The sequence below is a fragment of the Stegostoma tigrinum genome, chromosome 31 (assembly GCF_030684315.1).
Source record: "Stegostoma tigrinum isolate sSteTig4 chromosome 31, sSteTig4.hap1, whole genome shotgun sequence".
NCBI classification, from domain to species: Eukaryota; Metazoa; Chordata; class Chondrichthyes; order Orectolobiformes; family Stegostomatidae; genus Stegostoma; species Stegostoma tigrinum.
This window is the reverse complement of record NC_081384.1, coordinates 3,617,899-3,631,699: the sequence shown is the minus strand read 5'-3', so window position 1 is coordinate 3,631,699 and position 13,801 is coordinate 3,617,899. Positions and strand designations below refer to the sequence as shown.

Below are 13,801 nucleotides of genomic sequence, written 5' to 3'. Positions count from 1 at the left end.
GAGAAGTTTTTGCTGACTCATCACTGGCAGGCACGCGGATTGCTGGAAAGCTGGCACTTAGCAAAGGCTGTGTGGTGAGATTAACTTTCACTTTATTGAGAGGCAGACCCAAGAGAGTGCATGAGTTATCGGAGAGGTAATGTGATGGAAGTTTGTATCATTCCCGACTCGAGACCAGCAGGTGCCTTTGTTGAATCCAGTGTCTTTCTTTTCACATTTATCTCTGTTACTCTGACCTGTAAATGTCACTGCTGTTTCTGTTGTCTGCTGAGCTGGACAGTTTTGTGTTTGTGTGTGCGCGTGTGTGTCTGTGTGTATGCGTGTGTGTGTCTGTGTGTGTTTGAGTGTGTGTGTGTGTGTCTGTGTGTGTGTGCATGTGTGTGTGCTTGTGCGTGTATGTCTGTCTGTCTGTCTGTTTTGCAGGTGATATATATACAGGTTTCTCACTGGCCTTCATTCAATGATTAGAAATGTCATTACTGAGTCCTAATGATCTGATGCTGCAATTTGTGAGAAAGTAAAAATTCTTACTAACAGTAAAAGGTTATTAGACCTTTTTCAGCCTGTCCCTTCTTGATAAATTTCAACACGTGGACGCACCTAGGCCTGTTATGTGCTGCAGCTTCGGCTTGGTATTGTTTAATGCATTTGTATAGAGTTGCTTTATTTACTACTTGAATGGAGATGTTAATGCGGCCATTTTAAATACTGTTGTTAACACAGTACTCTGAGGAATTTCACAAGAATGTAGTAATTGTTTGCACACTGATATTTTCTTGGCTGTCGCCTCATCGAATATACATGAATGAGAGGCAATCTTATTAAAACATACAGGATTCTAAGGGGGCTTATCAGGGTGGATATAGAGAGGTTATTTTCCCCAGTGGGACGCGGTGATAGGGGCTTGGAACTGTCTTCCACAAATGGCAATGCAGGCTGGACCAGTTGTTAATTTAAATCCGAGATTTAAATTTCTATGGCACATGTTGTTTGACCACAGATCGGCCATGATCTCATTAAATGGCAGAATTGTGGGGCTGATGGGCCTAATCCTGCTCCTGCATTCTTTTTCCTCATGATCCCATGAGAATAGGACCAGACGGTCATCATTTCAGAATGGTGGGGTGTCACACATTTAAGACAGTGATAAGGAGAAATTTCTTCTCTCCGAGTGGAGTGAATTTATGGAATTCTCTGCCACAGAGAGGTGTTGAGACTGGGTCTGTAAATACATTCAGGCCTGAGATGGACAGACTTTTAATCAGTAAGGGAATCAAGGGATAACGGGAAAAGACAGGAAAGTAGTGTTGAGGTTTATCAGCTCAACCATGATCTCATTGAATGGCACAGCAGACTCGATGGGCTGAATGGCCTACTTCTACTCCTACATTTTATGGTCTTAGTCCCTTCTCTCCAGAAATAAAGTTTGCATTGTCAAGACATTTCGATCAAATTATTTAATGCGTTTCCCTGTTAACCATCAGCTTAACTTCATTAGTAGCAGCTTTCCCTCTTGCTTAAAGGGAACCCCAGTGTCGGCAGCAGCGTATAATCTAAATTGACTTCGATGTGTTACAGAGAAGGTGCAGCATATTTGGCGGGCCCATCCGTCCAATGGGTCAATACAGTAGAGTACGGCCCCAAGACTCAGGCCTGGATAGAGCAAAGCGACGCATAAAAATCTCAACACCATTCAGGGATACTCATCTGCATTGGGTCTCGATTTCCGATCTCCATAATCTCCTCCTTCCTTGCTCATTCATTGAAGTACCTGCTCTGCTGCAATGCCCTGGTTCCTGATCTTAGTCACTGGATCCATTTTCAGCTCTGCCTTCAAATGACAGGAAGCCCATCCTGAGACTCCTCTCTTTGATGAGACAATTCTTAAAACCTCGAATAAAAACAAAATCCTGCAAATGTGCTGGATCTGATACAAACACAGAGATCGCTGAAGAAACTCCACAGGTCTAGCAGCATCTGTGGAGAGAGAATCAGTATTAATGTTTCGAGTCTGGCATGACTCTTCTCAAAGCTCTTACAACTAGACTTTTAACCACGCATTAAGTTGCCTGTCTGTAAATCCCTTCATGTTTTTTAATGACAAATTTTGGTCATTGTTTGGTGATAGAATCAGTGCAGGCAAATTGGGCCGAGTAGCTACCTTCTATGTTTTCACAACACTCATACAAAACAGTTTTTTTTGTGTCCTTTGTAAATGGGAACTATCTTTGTTGTTGCTCCTGCTATTGGGCCCTCAGACAGCAGGAGCCACTTGCAAAATCCCTGACCAGTCCCATCTCAATGATCAGAGAGCTCCGTTGACAAGCAAAATGCAAGCATTTGCCCTGAAATGAGAAGTGGGATACAGAGACAGAAGAAGCTGTTGACAAATAGGCCACCGACTTCTGAAGAGAGTTGGCAGATCAGTGCAGGCTCTTGCTGTCCCATTGAAACATACAGTAGACGGCTCACCAGTCACTAACCAGAGCTCAAGATAATAAAATGTGAGGCTGGATGAACACAGCAGGCCAAGCAGCATCTCAGGAGCACAAAAGCTGACGTTTCGGGCCTTGACCCTTCATCAGAGAGGGGGATGGGGGGAGGGAACTGGAATAAATAGGGAGAGAGGGGGAGGCGGACCGAAGATGGAGAGTAAAGAAGATAGGTGGAGAGGCTGTAGGTGGGGAGGTAGGGAGGGGATAGGTCAGTCCAGGGAAGACGGACAGGTCAAGGAGGTGGGATGAGGTTAGTAGGTAGCTGGGGGTGCGGCTTGGGGTGGGAGAAAGGGATGGGTGAGAGGAAGAACCGGTTAGGGAGGCAGAGACAGGTTGGACTGGTTTTGGAATGCAGTGGGTGGGGGGGAAGAGCTGGGCTGGTTGTGTGGTGCAGTGGGGGGAGGGGATGAACTGGGCTGGTTTAGGGATGCAGTGGGGGAAGGGGAGATTTTGAAACTGGTGAAGTCCACATTGATACCATATGGCTGCAGGGTTCCCAGGCGGAATATGAGTTGCTGTTCCTGCAACCTTCGGGTGGCATCATTGTGGCAGTGCAGGAGGCCCATGATGGACATGTCATCAAGAGAATGGGAGGGGGAGTGGAAATGGTTTGCGACTGGGAGGTGCAGTTGTTTGTTGCGAACTGAGCGGAGGTGTTCTGCAAAGCGGTCCCCAAGCCTCCGCTTGGTTTCCCCAATGTAGAGGAAGCCGCACCGGGTACAGTGGATGCAGTATACCACATTGGCAGATGTGCAGGTGAACCTCTGCTTAATGTGGAATGTCATCTTGGGGCCTGGGATGGGGGTGAGGGAGGAGGTGTGGGGACAAGTGTAGCATTTCCTGCGGTTGCAGGGGAAGGTGCCGGGTGTGGTGGGGTTGGAGGGCAGTGTGGAGCGAACAAGGGAGTCACGGAGAGAGTGGTCTCTCCGGAAAGCAGACAGGGGAGGGGATGGAAAAATGCCTTGGGTGGTGGGGTCGGATTGTAAATGGCGGAAGTGTCGGAGGATAATGCGTTGTATCCGGAGGTTGGTAGGGTGGTGTGTGAGAACGAGGGGGATCCTCTTGGGGCGGTTGTGGCGGGGGCGGGGTGTGAGGGATGTGTCGCGGGAAATGCGGGAGACGCGGTCAAGGGCGTTCTCGATCACCGTGGGGGGAAAGTTGCGGTCCTTAAAGAACTTGGACATCTGGGATGTGCGGGAGTGGAATGTCTTATCGTGGGAGCAGATGCGGCGGAGGCGGAGGAATTGGGAATAGGGGATGGAATTTTTGCAGGAGGGTGGGTGGGAGGAGGCACCTCCCCCCATCCCCCTCTCTGATGAAGGGTCAAGGCCCGAAACGTCAGCTTTTGTGCTCCTGAGATGCTGCTTGGCCTGCTGTGTTCATCCAGCCTCACATTTTATTATCTTGGAATCTCCAGCATCTGCAGTTCCCATTATCTCTGATACTATACTAACCAGAGCTCAGTCATGTAAAGGTGACAGCCTACTGGGTAATCCATCTGATATCAGCTTTAAAGCTGTGGCTAAATTGTTAAAGCAGCCAATCCATCCAATAGTAGGGGGTAAGAAAACTGTGCAGGCTGTCAAGATGAGGGAGAATGAAAAAGCCTGTTCGCCCTGATGGGATGCCAACAAGAGAGATTGGCACAAGCTTCTAACTAGGCACTTAATTGGTCTGTCAGTGGATGTAGAGATTAGATCCTTTAGAATCTTTACTATCTCAGTGCTTCTAATCTACACGTTGGAAATGGAGTCGCTATAACCAGTAAATATATTGGGAATCTGCCTCCGACTCATTCCCTAGAAGATTATCTGTAGGTTGCTCTTCAATCATTGATTTTAGAAAGTCTACATCCAGGAACTCAGAGCAGCCATTAATATGCTGTTTGTCACATGACAGACACAAGAAAAATGTAACAGACAGATTTCATCAGCCTGACTGAAGTCCTTGACAAGAGCTAAAGCCTTTGTTTCTGAAATATGCTTTTTAGATTTTGAGATACTGTAAAATATGGCCATGTGGGTTTGAGTGGCTCCCTGTTAGGAAGGGAACATTGTTGGACAAAGCATTTTGGGCAAGAGGGTTTCGACAGAAAATTAATGAGGGATTTTCAACTGAAGGATGTGCAAGAATCCATCTACGAGATGCACTGCAGAAATTCATTGAGGGTCCTGAAACGCTGCCTTTGAAACCCCCCAGCTATTACCAGCTGGAAGGACAACGACAGCACATACATGGGAACATCACAGCCTTAAGATATTCGCATACTTACAAGCTCCCGTCCAAGCCACTCACCATCCTGACTGCCAAATACATCACCATTCCTTCAGCGTCACTGGGTCAAAATCTAGAGCTCCATCCCTCAGGGCATTGTGGGTGTAGGTACAGCGCGTGGACTCCAGTGGTTTAAGAAGGCAGCTCACTATCACCTTATCAAGGGACAACTAGGGTTCAGCAATAACTGCTGGGCCCAGTCAGTGACGCCCATATCCCACCGGTGAATTTTTAAAAATGCAACTGTACAATGATCAGGAGCTGAATCCCTTGCTACTTTTACCCACCCTGGCCCAGGGCACTCAGCCTCATTATGCTGGAAACAAGGTGGCAGCAGATTTACAGGTAAGTTTCAGAAGGAAAATTGAGGAAATACTTGAGAAGTAAAATCTTGTGCACAAAATTAGGAACAGGAATTCAGCCCCTCAACCCATTCTGCTATTATAAGGCTGTCAGAAAGAGTGGACAATGTCAGAATTCACACGACACCAGGTTATAGTCCGACAGGTTGATTTGAAATCATAAACTTTCGGAGTCTCGCCCCTTCTTCAGGTGCCAGTGAGAGATGTAGTATCGGACCCAGATGTTACAAGTAAACAGTTAAAGGGTCACACAACTGATCAGGATGTATTAAACAATGCTGTTAAACCTTTGATCAGTGAGAAGTTTTAATTGATTAATATGTTCAAGTCACGGTCCGGAGAGAACTAAAGGTTTTTTCAGTGTAAAGAAGAAGTGACATTTTAAGTCAAATAATGCATGTTAGGTGTGAGGCCTTGTTTAAAATCTGTTTATGTTCTGGTTTGGGATCAGACTGGTTTTATTTCTAAAGTAGGAATTTATAAAATGCCACAATGATTGACCATCTAACCGAAAGCTTGTCGTTTCAAATAAACCTGTTGGACTGTATCCTGGTGTCGTGTGATTTCTGACCTTGTCCACCCCAGTCCAACACCGACACCTTCACATCAGAAAGAGGGGAGAGAGTAGGAATTGGATAGCTCTTTCGAATACCTGGCATGGAATCGATGGGATGAATAGCCTCTCAAGTGTATTATTCTATGAAAAGTGATAGCTGAGTTGAAGTGATAAAATGCACTGTGATGATATATCAATGTGCCTAACTGTGGGAGCAGCTTTAGAGATACCAGCATACCTCAGCGAGTTGATTACTGAATCAAAATATTTACCCCCTTGAGATACGTATCCTTGATCTATGCCAATATGAGGGAGTGTCATTTGTGGAATGCTGCAGATCAGGGTTGAGTATGATATCCTGTAGTTCCTTACTTCAGTTTCCTTGAGGCTTTTGAGACATCGTGGAGTTTCCTCTTTTTGGCTGTCTTATGTCCTGTTCTCTAGCAATCAGTGACAATTTCCTTCAATGCCCGTTGCCAGAATGTCAGGAGACATTTCAGTCATTAGTGACCTGCAGCAGCTGGCTCTGCCCCAGCAGCATCTGCAACAAACAACAAGATAAATGTCACGTTAATCTGTCTGTCTGCTTTCAGTGGTGTTGATTGTGGGAGGAATATCGGACAGAATGACTGGAAAACTCCCTCCTTGCTCGTCTTACAGCAAGGCGCATGCAACAATTAACCTGCACCACAAAGGGCAGCTAACGACTTGATCTGTTTTGTCTAGAATTCAGCATAGCTACTCAACAGCATAGCTCTCCCTCAGTGAATCACCATGGCATTAGCCTCAAATAGTGTGCACAACTCCTTGTTTGGGAGCCTACAACCCAATGCTCTCAATGTGGACTTTACCAGCTTCAAAATCTCCCCACCCTCTGGCGTCATCCCATGATCAACCCTCCCTCTCATCCCCACCTTCTCGACCTGTCCATTTTCTCTCCCACCTATCTGCTTCTCCCACCTCGCTGACCAATCCCCACCACTCCCTACCTGGACTCACCTATCAAGATTCCATCTACCTTCCCTAGCCCCATCCCTCTCTCTCTATTTATTTCAGAGCTCCCCTTCCCCTCGCCCATTTCTGAAGAAGGGTCCCAACCCAAAACGTCAGCTTTCCTGTTCCTCTGCTGCTGCCTGGCCTGCTGTGATCCCCCAGCTCCACACTGTGTTATCCTTGTTTATGACTCCTCCTTCAATTCGCCAAGTCTCCACCTGTTGGAACTCCGTCCTCTACACTTTTTTTAATCGCTGTAACTCCTGTCTGACTTTGAGTAAGGATCCCAGTCCCTCGGTGCACCGTCTACTTTCGTGAAAACTCAATGTGAAGCTTTGATGACACTCTTGGGCCACAGGTTGGAATGTTTTGTCTTGAGATCTGAAGCAGCAGCCATCAGGGATAGAGTGATTAAAGTCAGAATGAGCAAGAAGCTGGAGAAACAGACGTTTCCAGAGGGCCAGTAAGGCTGGAGAAAGGGGCACAGACAGCGGAGGAGGGCTGGCGATGAATTTGAAAGTGAGAGAGTTTGAAATTACCCAGCTCAGATGTTTGGAAGGCACTGAGAGTAATTTTCACTTTGAGTGGAGCAGAGGACCACCCTGAGGCTTTAAATGTGCTGCCTGATGTTCCTTATCAGTGGCTTAAGTGGAAGTGGGCAATGTATTTCTGTGGACAATGGAAATGGACAGATGATTGGGGCACAGCCTGCCCGTTCTGTGCCCACATAATGTGAGAATTACATCCATTAAAGAGAATTAAGGAGCAAACTGTCATAATAAATGACAAGACCACAACAGGAGCCTAGAAACCCATTAGTCGAAGGTGCATCATTAGACCAAGGGCAGAAATCACACAGAATGAGAAATATGGGAGAAACTCGAAAAGGCCTGGTAGCGCAGTCAGAGGTAGTTGTTGCAAATAACGTCAGTATGTTAAAGGTAAGCTGGGTAAGCACACCACGAGAAAAGGAATGGAAGGCCATTGTGTTATAGGTTTCGATGAAAAGGGAGACGGGAGGATGTTCTTATGGAATGGGTGAGCCAGCATCAATCAGATGGACCAAATGGTCTGTTTCTGTGCTGAAAATGCAATGTAAATCTACACAAATTGTAGGGGGAGTCGATGGCCTAGTGGTATTATCACTGCACTGTTAATCCAAAGACCCAGATAATGTTCTGGGCACCTGGGTTTGAATCCTGCCATGGCAGATGGTGGAATTTGAATTCAATAAATATCTGGAATTTAGGGTTGAATGATGGCCATGAATCCATTGTTGATTGTCAGGAAAAACCCCCCTGGTTCACTAATGTCCTTTAGGGAAGGAAACTGCCATCCTTACCTGGTCTGGCCTACATGTAACTCCAGACCCACAGCAATGTGGTTGACTCTTAACTGTTTTTGGGCAATTAGGGATGGGCAATAAATCATGCCTAACCAGCATCACTCCTCATCCCATGAATGAATTTTTAAAAAATGATCCTTCTCAGTGAAAGAACTGTTCGCTGGTCTTGCTCACGTTGAGCTCTCCAAAGGTAGAGAATTCCAGAGGTTCCGAATTCTCCTCAACAGCCATCGTGGGAGGGTTGGGGAGGGAGAAAATTCCAGATACTCCTTTCTTTGAAGAAGTACTTCTCGACATCAGCCCAGCTCTAATTTTACTCTAAGCTTCCTCATTCTCAACTCCCCTACCAGAAGAAATAGTTTCAATCCTCAATTGGGGAGGCAATGGCCTAACCATGTTATCGCTGGATTGTTAATCCAGGGATCCAAATAATGTTCTGGGGAGCAAGGCTCAAATCCAGCCACGGCAGATGGTGGAATTTGAATTCAATAAAATATCTGGAATTAAGAATTTAATGATGACAGTGAACCCATTTTCAATTGTTGGGAAAAACCCAATTGGTTCACTCATGTCCTTTAGGGAAGGAAACTGCCATCCTTACCTAGTCTGGCCTACATACGACTCCAGATCCACAGCAATGTGGTTGACTCTTAACTGCCCTCTGGGCAATAAATGCTGCCTGGCCAGCAACACCCTCATCCTGTGAATGAATAAAGAATAAAAAAAAAGTTTAATCATCTTAATGCTTTGGTTTAATTTCTTCTGCTTGAGGGTGATTGCAAGTTTGATCTGCAACACCGTTGAGGTGATCCTCTAGATGTGTCAGTATAATCTCAGAGTGGCTAGTTCGGATAGAATGATGGCAGTCACAACCCAAGCCGAGTTAGCAATTGTCTGCCCAAATTTATTCAAAGCCAATTTTAATCAGGTTATGTACGTTCATGAGCAGCTCCAGTCCAAAACCTGATTTGTTTTAAAGAGATCTGTTTTACAGCCTTTCCTTCCCCTGGGTCTGCCCTGAGACTGACTCAACAGAGTTCAGATCAAATTTATAAATAAGCGCAGAAGCCTGAGCTGATTTGAATTGATTTCCATTGGAAAGAAACACAAGGTGTAGAAGATGGGATGTATGTGAAGTAATAAAGAAACGCTTGGAGGTAAAAGAAAGTACTTGGTTTCAATAGTTTTGTGGGAAGCCCTCACTGATGAGCTTCCCTGTGAATGAGCCTGCCAGATAATACTTTTCTAAACGAGGACTCGTTGAAATTCTGTTTCAAAAAATAAACCCCCTGACTGGTCTACCAGCTTACATCCTGCAAAACCTAAAGCTTATCGAAACCTCTACTGCCTGAACAGAAATTTCACTAAGTTCTAAATAAAGACTCAAAGACTTGCAGATGCTGTGAATCTGAAACAAAAACAAAGTTGCTGAAAAAGCTCGGCAGGTCTGGCAGCATCTATGGGGGAGAAAACAGAGTTAATATTTCGGGCCTGGTGACCCTTCCACAGAGCAGTCCTGAGGAAGGGTCACCGGACCCAAAACGTTAACTCTGTTTTCTCTTCACAGATCTGCCAGACCTGCTGAGATTTTCTGCCTACATAAAGACTGGTTAAAGCTAGCTCATACGCATGTTGTGGGGAACAAATTCTACAAATGTATGAGAGCTTTTCTAGACCAGTATGTTGAGGAACCAATTAGGTAATGGGCTACATTACAACTAATGTTATGTACTTAAAAATAACATAACTGATCGCCTTGGTGTAAAGGAATATGTAGAAAACAGTGAGCATAATAACGTTTCAGAGACAGTAGGAACTGCAGATGCTGAAGAATCTGAGATAACAAGATGCAGCTTCAGAAAGAAGGGTCTAGACTCGAAACGTCAGCTTTCCTGCTCCTATGATGCTGCTTGGCCTGCTGTGTTCATCCAGCTCCACACCTTGTTATCTCAGCATAACAATGTTGCCATTTTACATTAAGTTTGTAAATGATATGGTTGAGAAACGAGAATCTTAGATTTCTATAAAGCAAACTGTGAGGGGAAAATTTGCTATGGTGGATTGGAAAACCAGATCAAAGATCTGCCAGTTAATGAGCAATGACTAACACTTACATAATTAATATTTTACATTAAAAATACACCCCTTGAATGCATGAAAACCCCACAAGGGAAGTGTGCCAACTATGGTTAATAAAAGAAGTCAAGGATTGCATTATATCAAAAATAAAATCCTATAAAGTTATCAAAACAAATAGTTAACCTGGGAATGGAAGAATTTTAGAATTCTGTAGAGGAAGAGGAGGGTTAAGAATGGGATAATTGGATGTAAATGAGTGACCAACATGACAATTGGCTAAAAACTTCGTGCCAACATGTAAAAAGGAAAAGTTATCAAAATCATGTGGACTACAGGGAGATGGAAGAATCTATGATGGGGAATAAGGAAATGATAGAGAAACTGTACAGATACTTTGTGTTTTCTTTCATTGGCAGGGTTTCTAAAAATCTCACAAATAAAGGAGAATCGCAGGACTAGTGTAAATGAGGAACTGCAAGATACTAGCATTAGTAAGAACAAAGTAGAGAAATGAATGAAACTTAAAGTAAACAAGCAAAGTAAGCTTAAAATGGAGCTTATGATCTACATTTTCAGGGTGTTGCAGAGGGTGCTTGTCGAGATTGTAGATGCATTGGCAGTCACCTTTCAAAATCCTATAGACTCCAGAAAGGCCCTAGTAACTGACAAATCTAAATGGCTAGCGAGTTTTGAGAAGATTTGTAGCTCAGGTTGATGTTCTGGATGTGAGTTTGCTCGCTGAGCTGGAAGGTTAGTTTTCAGACGTTTCGTCACCATTCTAGGTAACATCATCAGTGAGCCTCCGACGAAGCGCTGGTGTTATGTCCCGCTTTCTATTTATCTGATTGGAGCTGATCTACTATCCCCTGAGAAAAAGAACAGGAAATGACATCACCAACGTAGGAAATGACATCACCAACCCAAGGAAACCTAACCAGATAAATAGAAAGCGGGACATAACACCAGCGCTTTGTCGGAGGCTCAGTGATGATGTTACCTAGAATGGTGACGAAACGTCTGAAAACTAACCTTCCAGCTCAGTGAGCAAACTCACATCCAGAATCTAAATGACTACTTAATAAAGGAGGGAGGGAGAGGATGGGGAATGTACAGACCTGTTAATCTAACAGCTGTTGTAGGGAAAATGTAACAAAGGATAGCATTCACAGAATCACAGAAATGTTACAGTGCAGGAGGTGGCCATTCAGCCCATATTGTCAGTACTAGTTCTGTTACCCAGAGCTAGTCTCTTGCCTTTCCCCCATATCCCTGCACCCCATTTCTATCCAAATAATCATCCAATGGCCTCTTGAATATCATGATTTAATCTGCCTTCACCACATTTCCAAAAAAATTAATTCCATGTTACATTCAGTGTCAGAAGACACTTAGAAAATAATAATAAAACCAGACATAGCCCACATTCATTCATGTTTGACAAATTTGTTCAGTAACTTACAGAACAGATAAGGGGGAGCCAGTGGATATGTTATATTTAAATGTTCGGGAAGTAGTCATTAAAGTCCCACACAAGAGTCTAGGGGAAAAAAATGAGAGCATGATGGATTGGGGAGATCTACTGGTATGGATTGAGAGGTAGTCAAAGGACAGAAAATAGAGAGGAGGATTAATTGTTTGGCAGATTGTGAACAGTGGGATATCACTGATAATTCATAAGGATCAGTGCTTGGGCACCTGCTTCTCACAATTGCAAGTCAAGAAAAATGGATGTGGGTACTCAGTGTAATCTTTCCCATGTTTTCAGAAGATGCGAAACTATGTGGAAGTGTGAATTGTGAAGAGGATGCAAGGATGTTTGTAAGGGATTAGGAGAGCATAACTGAGCAGGCAGATGCGGAGAAATGTAAGTTTCTCTGTTTGGGTTGGAAAATCATAAATGCAGAGTACATTTTAAATAGTGAGAGGATTAGGAGTATGAACTTCAAAGTATTTTATTGCTCATGAATCAGTGCAAGTTAATGTGAAGGTACTGCAAGTAGTTAAGAAGGCAAATGGCATGTTTCCCTTTATTACAAGAGGACCTGAGTAGAGAAGAAAAGAGATCCTTCTGCAATTGCTTTGAGCCTTGGTGAGATCATGTCTGGAGAATTGTCTATGGTTTTGGCCTACTTCAAAAGAAAAGTTTTACATGGCATAGAGGAAATTCTGCAAAGGTTTACCACATTAATTCTTCGTATAGAGGGGTTATCCCAGGAGATAAGATTAAGCAGTTTGGTTCAGTATTCTCAAGCACTTAGAAAAATGAAAGTTGATCTTGTTGAGAGCTATAAAACTCTCACAGAGGTCAAAAGGATAGATGCAGTGAGGATGTCCCTTGAGGCTGAGGGATACAGAACCAGGGAGTGCAGCCTCAGGATCTGGGGCAGATCATTAGGACTGAGAAGAGGAGGAATTTCTTCCCTCAGAGAGCAGTGAATCTTTCAAATTCTCTGCCCCACGGGGCTGTGAAGGCTCAGTCATTGACTATGTTCAAGACAGAGATTGATAGATTTCTACAAATGAAAAGCATTGAGGGAAATGGGAATAATGCAGGAAGATGGTGTTAAAGTGGAACATGGGACATGATTGCATTGAAGAGTGGAGAGGGCTGAATGGCCTGTTCTATGCCCCTACTTCCTATGTTATAATCTCACCTTATGTTTTGGTGTTAATTTACAATGGTCAGCTGCTATGTCAAGTTGTGCAGTCTCTAAGCTAAGCAAGAGACTTCTCAATGGAGAGGAAACTTGATGGTAAGGTGTGCATTACAGATGTGCCATCTACTCTTAAACAAAGACTCCCAACTTTTTATTCTCGCTGGCGATTAGATTCACTTACTGTGTGGAAATCACCAGCGTCTACACCAGGCAGTTCACCTGACCAGTGCTGCTCCTGACCAAAACGAAGAGCAAGCTCCCAGCAGACCACTCTGCCCACAGAAGCTAGCAAGTTAGGGCAACTTTGAGGAAGTACACAGGGGGATTGAGTATGCAGTGAATTCCGAGACAGTCGGGAACTCAGGAGAAACCCCTTTAGTGAGAATGTGGAGCTTGCTCCCACAAAAAGCACTTTAGAGAAAGATTGTGGATACATTAAGGGAAAGCTGGAGAATCAGGAAGAAATGTCTATGACTTTTCTAATCTATGACTCTATTCCAAATGAAGGCCATGCAGGAAAAGTGAGATGCATTTGAGTGGGAGAAGGCTTCTGAGGAGCATAACCACTCACACAGAGTCAGTTGGCTGAATTGGTGTATTTTTCTGCTAATCTACTGCATGTTGTGTTCATAGTAAAACATAAAAGTACATTTTACATAATGACTTGGTATTCTTTCTTTCAGAGGATGACTTCCCTCCACCCATACCCCCAGAGGAGGAGAGCGACAATGGCCAAGGCCCAGGTAGTTTTTTCAATAAATCTGTGTACCAGACCACAGCATTTCACAATTTGCAAAGTTGACATCTCCTTTCTGACATGTGTACAGCATCCCCTCCTCAACCCATTTTAAACTTCATGCTTTGTCTGTCTCTGAGGTGATAACACAGCTCGGGTGATGGCACAATTGTTGGGGCACTGCCTGGAGAGGAATTAAGCCATGTTAGCCTCGAAGTAGGGTGTTTCCTGGGTTTCCATCAGCTTATCGAGGGAATGGTATTGATGGATGCTTGAACTTAATTCACTTCTCCTCCAGTTCCCC

The 13,801-nt window shown here is 44.2% G+C and overlaps 1 protein-coding gene across 2 annotated transcripts in view; it reads left to right on the top strand.

Annotated features, from left to right (window-relative positions):
- skap1 (src kinase associated phosphoprotein 1) overlaps positions 1–13,801 on the top strand; it is a 389,377-nt gene that overhangs the window by 311,726 nt on the left and 63,850 nt on the right. For both annotated transcript variants that reach the window (XM_048560760.2, XM_059638690.1), the window contains exon 10: positions 13,445–13,504. In XM_048560760.2, the coding sequence (XP_048416717.2) occupies positions 13,445–13,504 (60 nt within the window). The remainder of the gene's footprint in view (positions 1–13,444; positions 13,505–13,801) is intronic.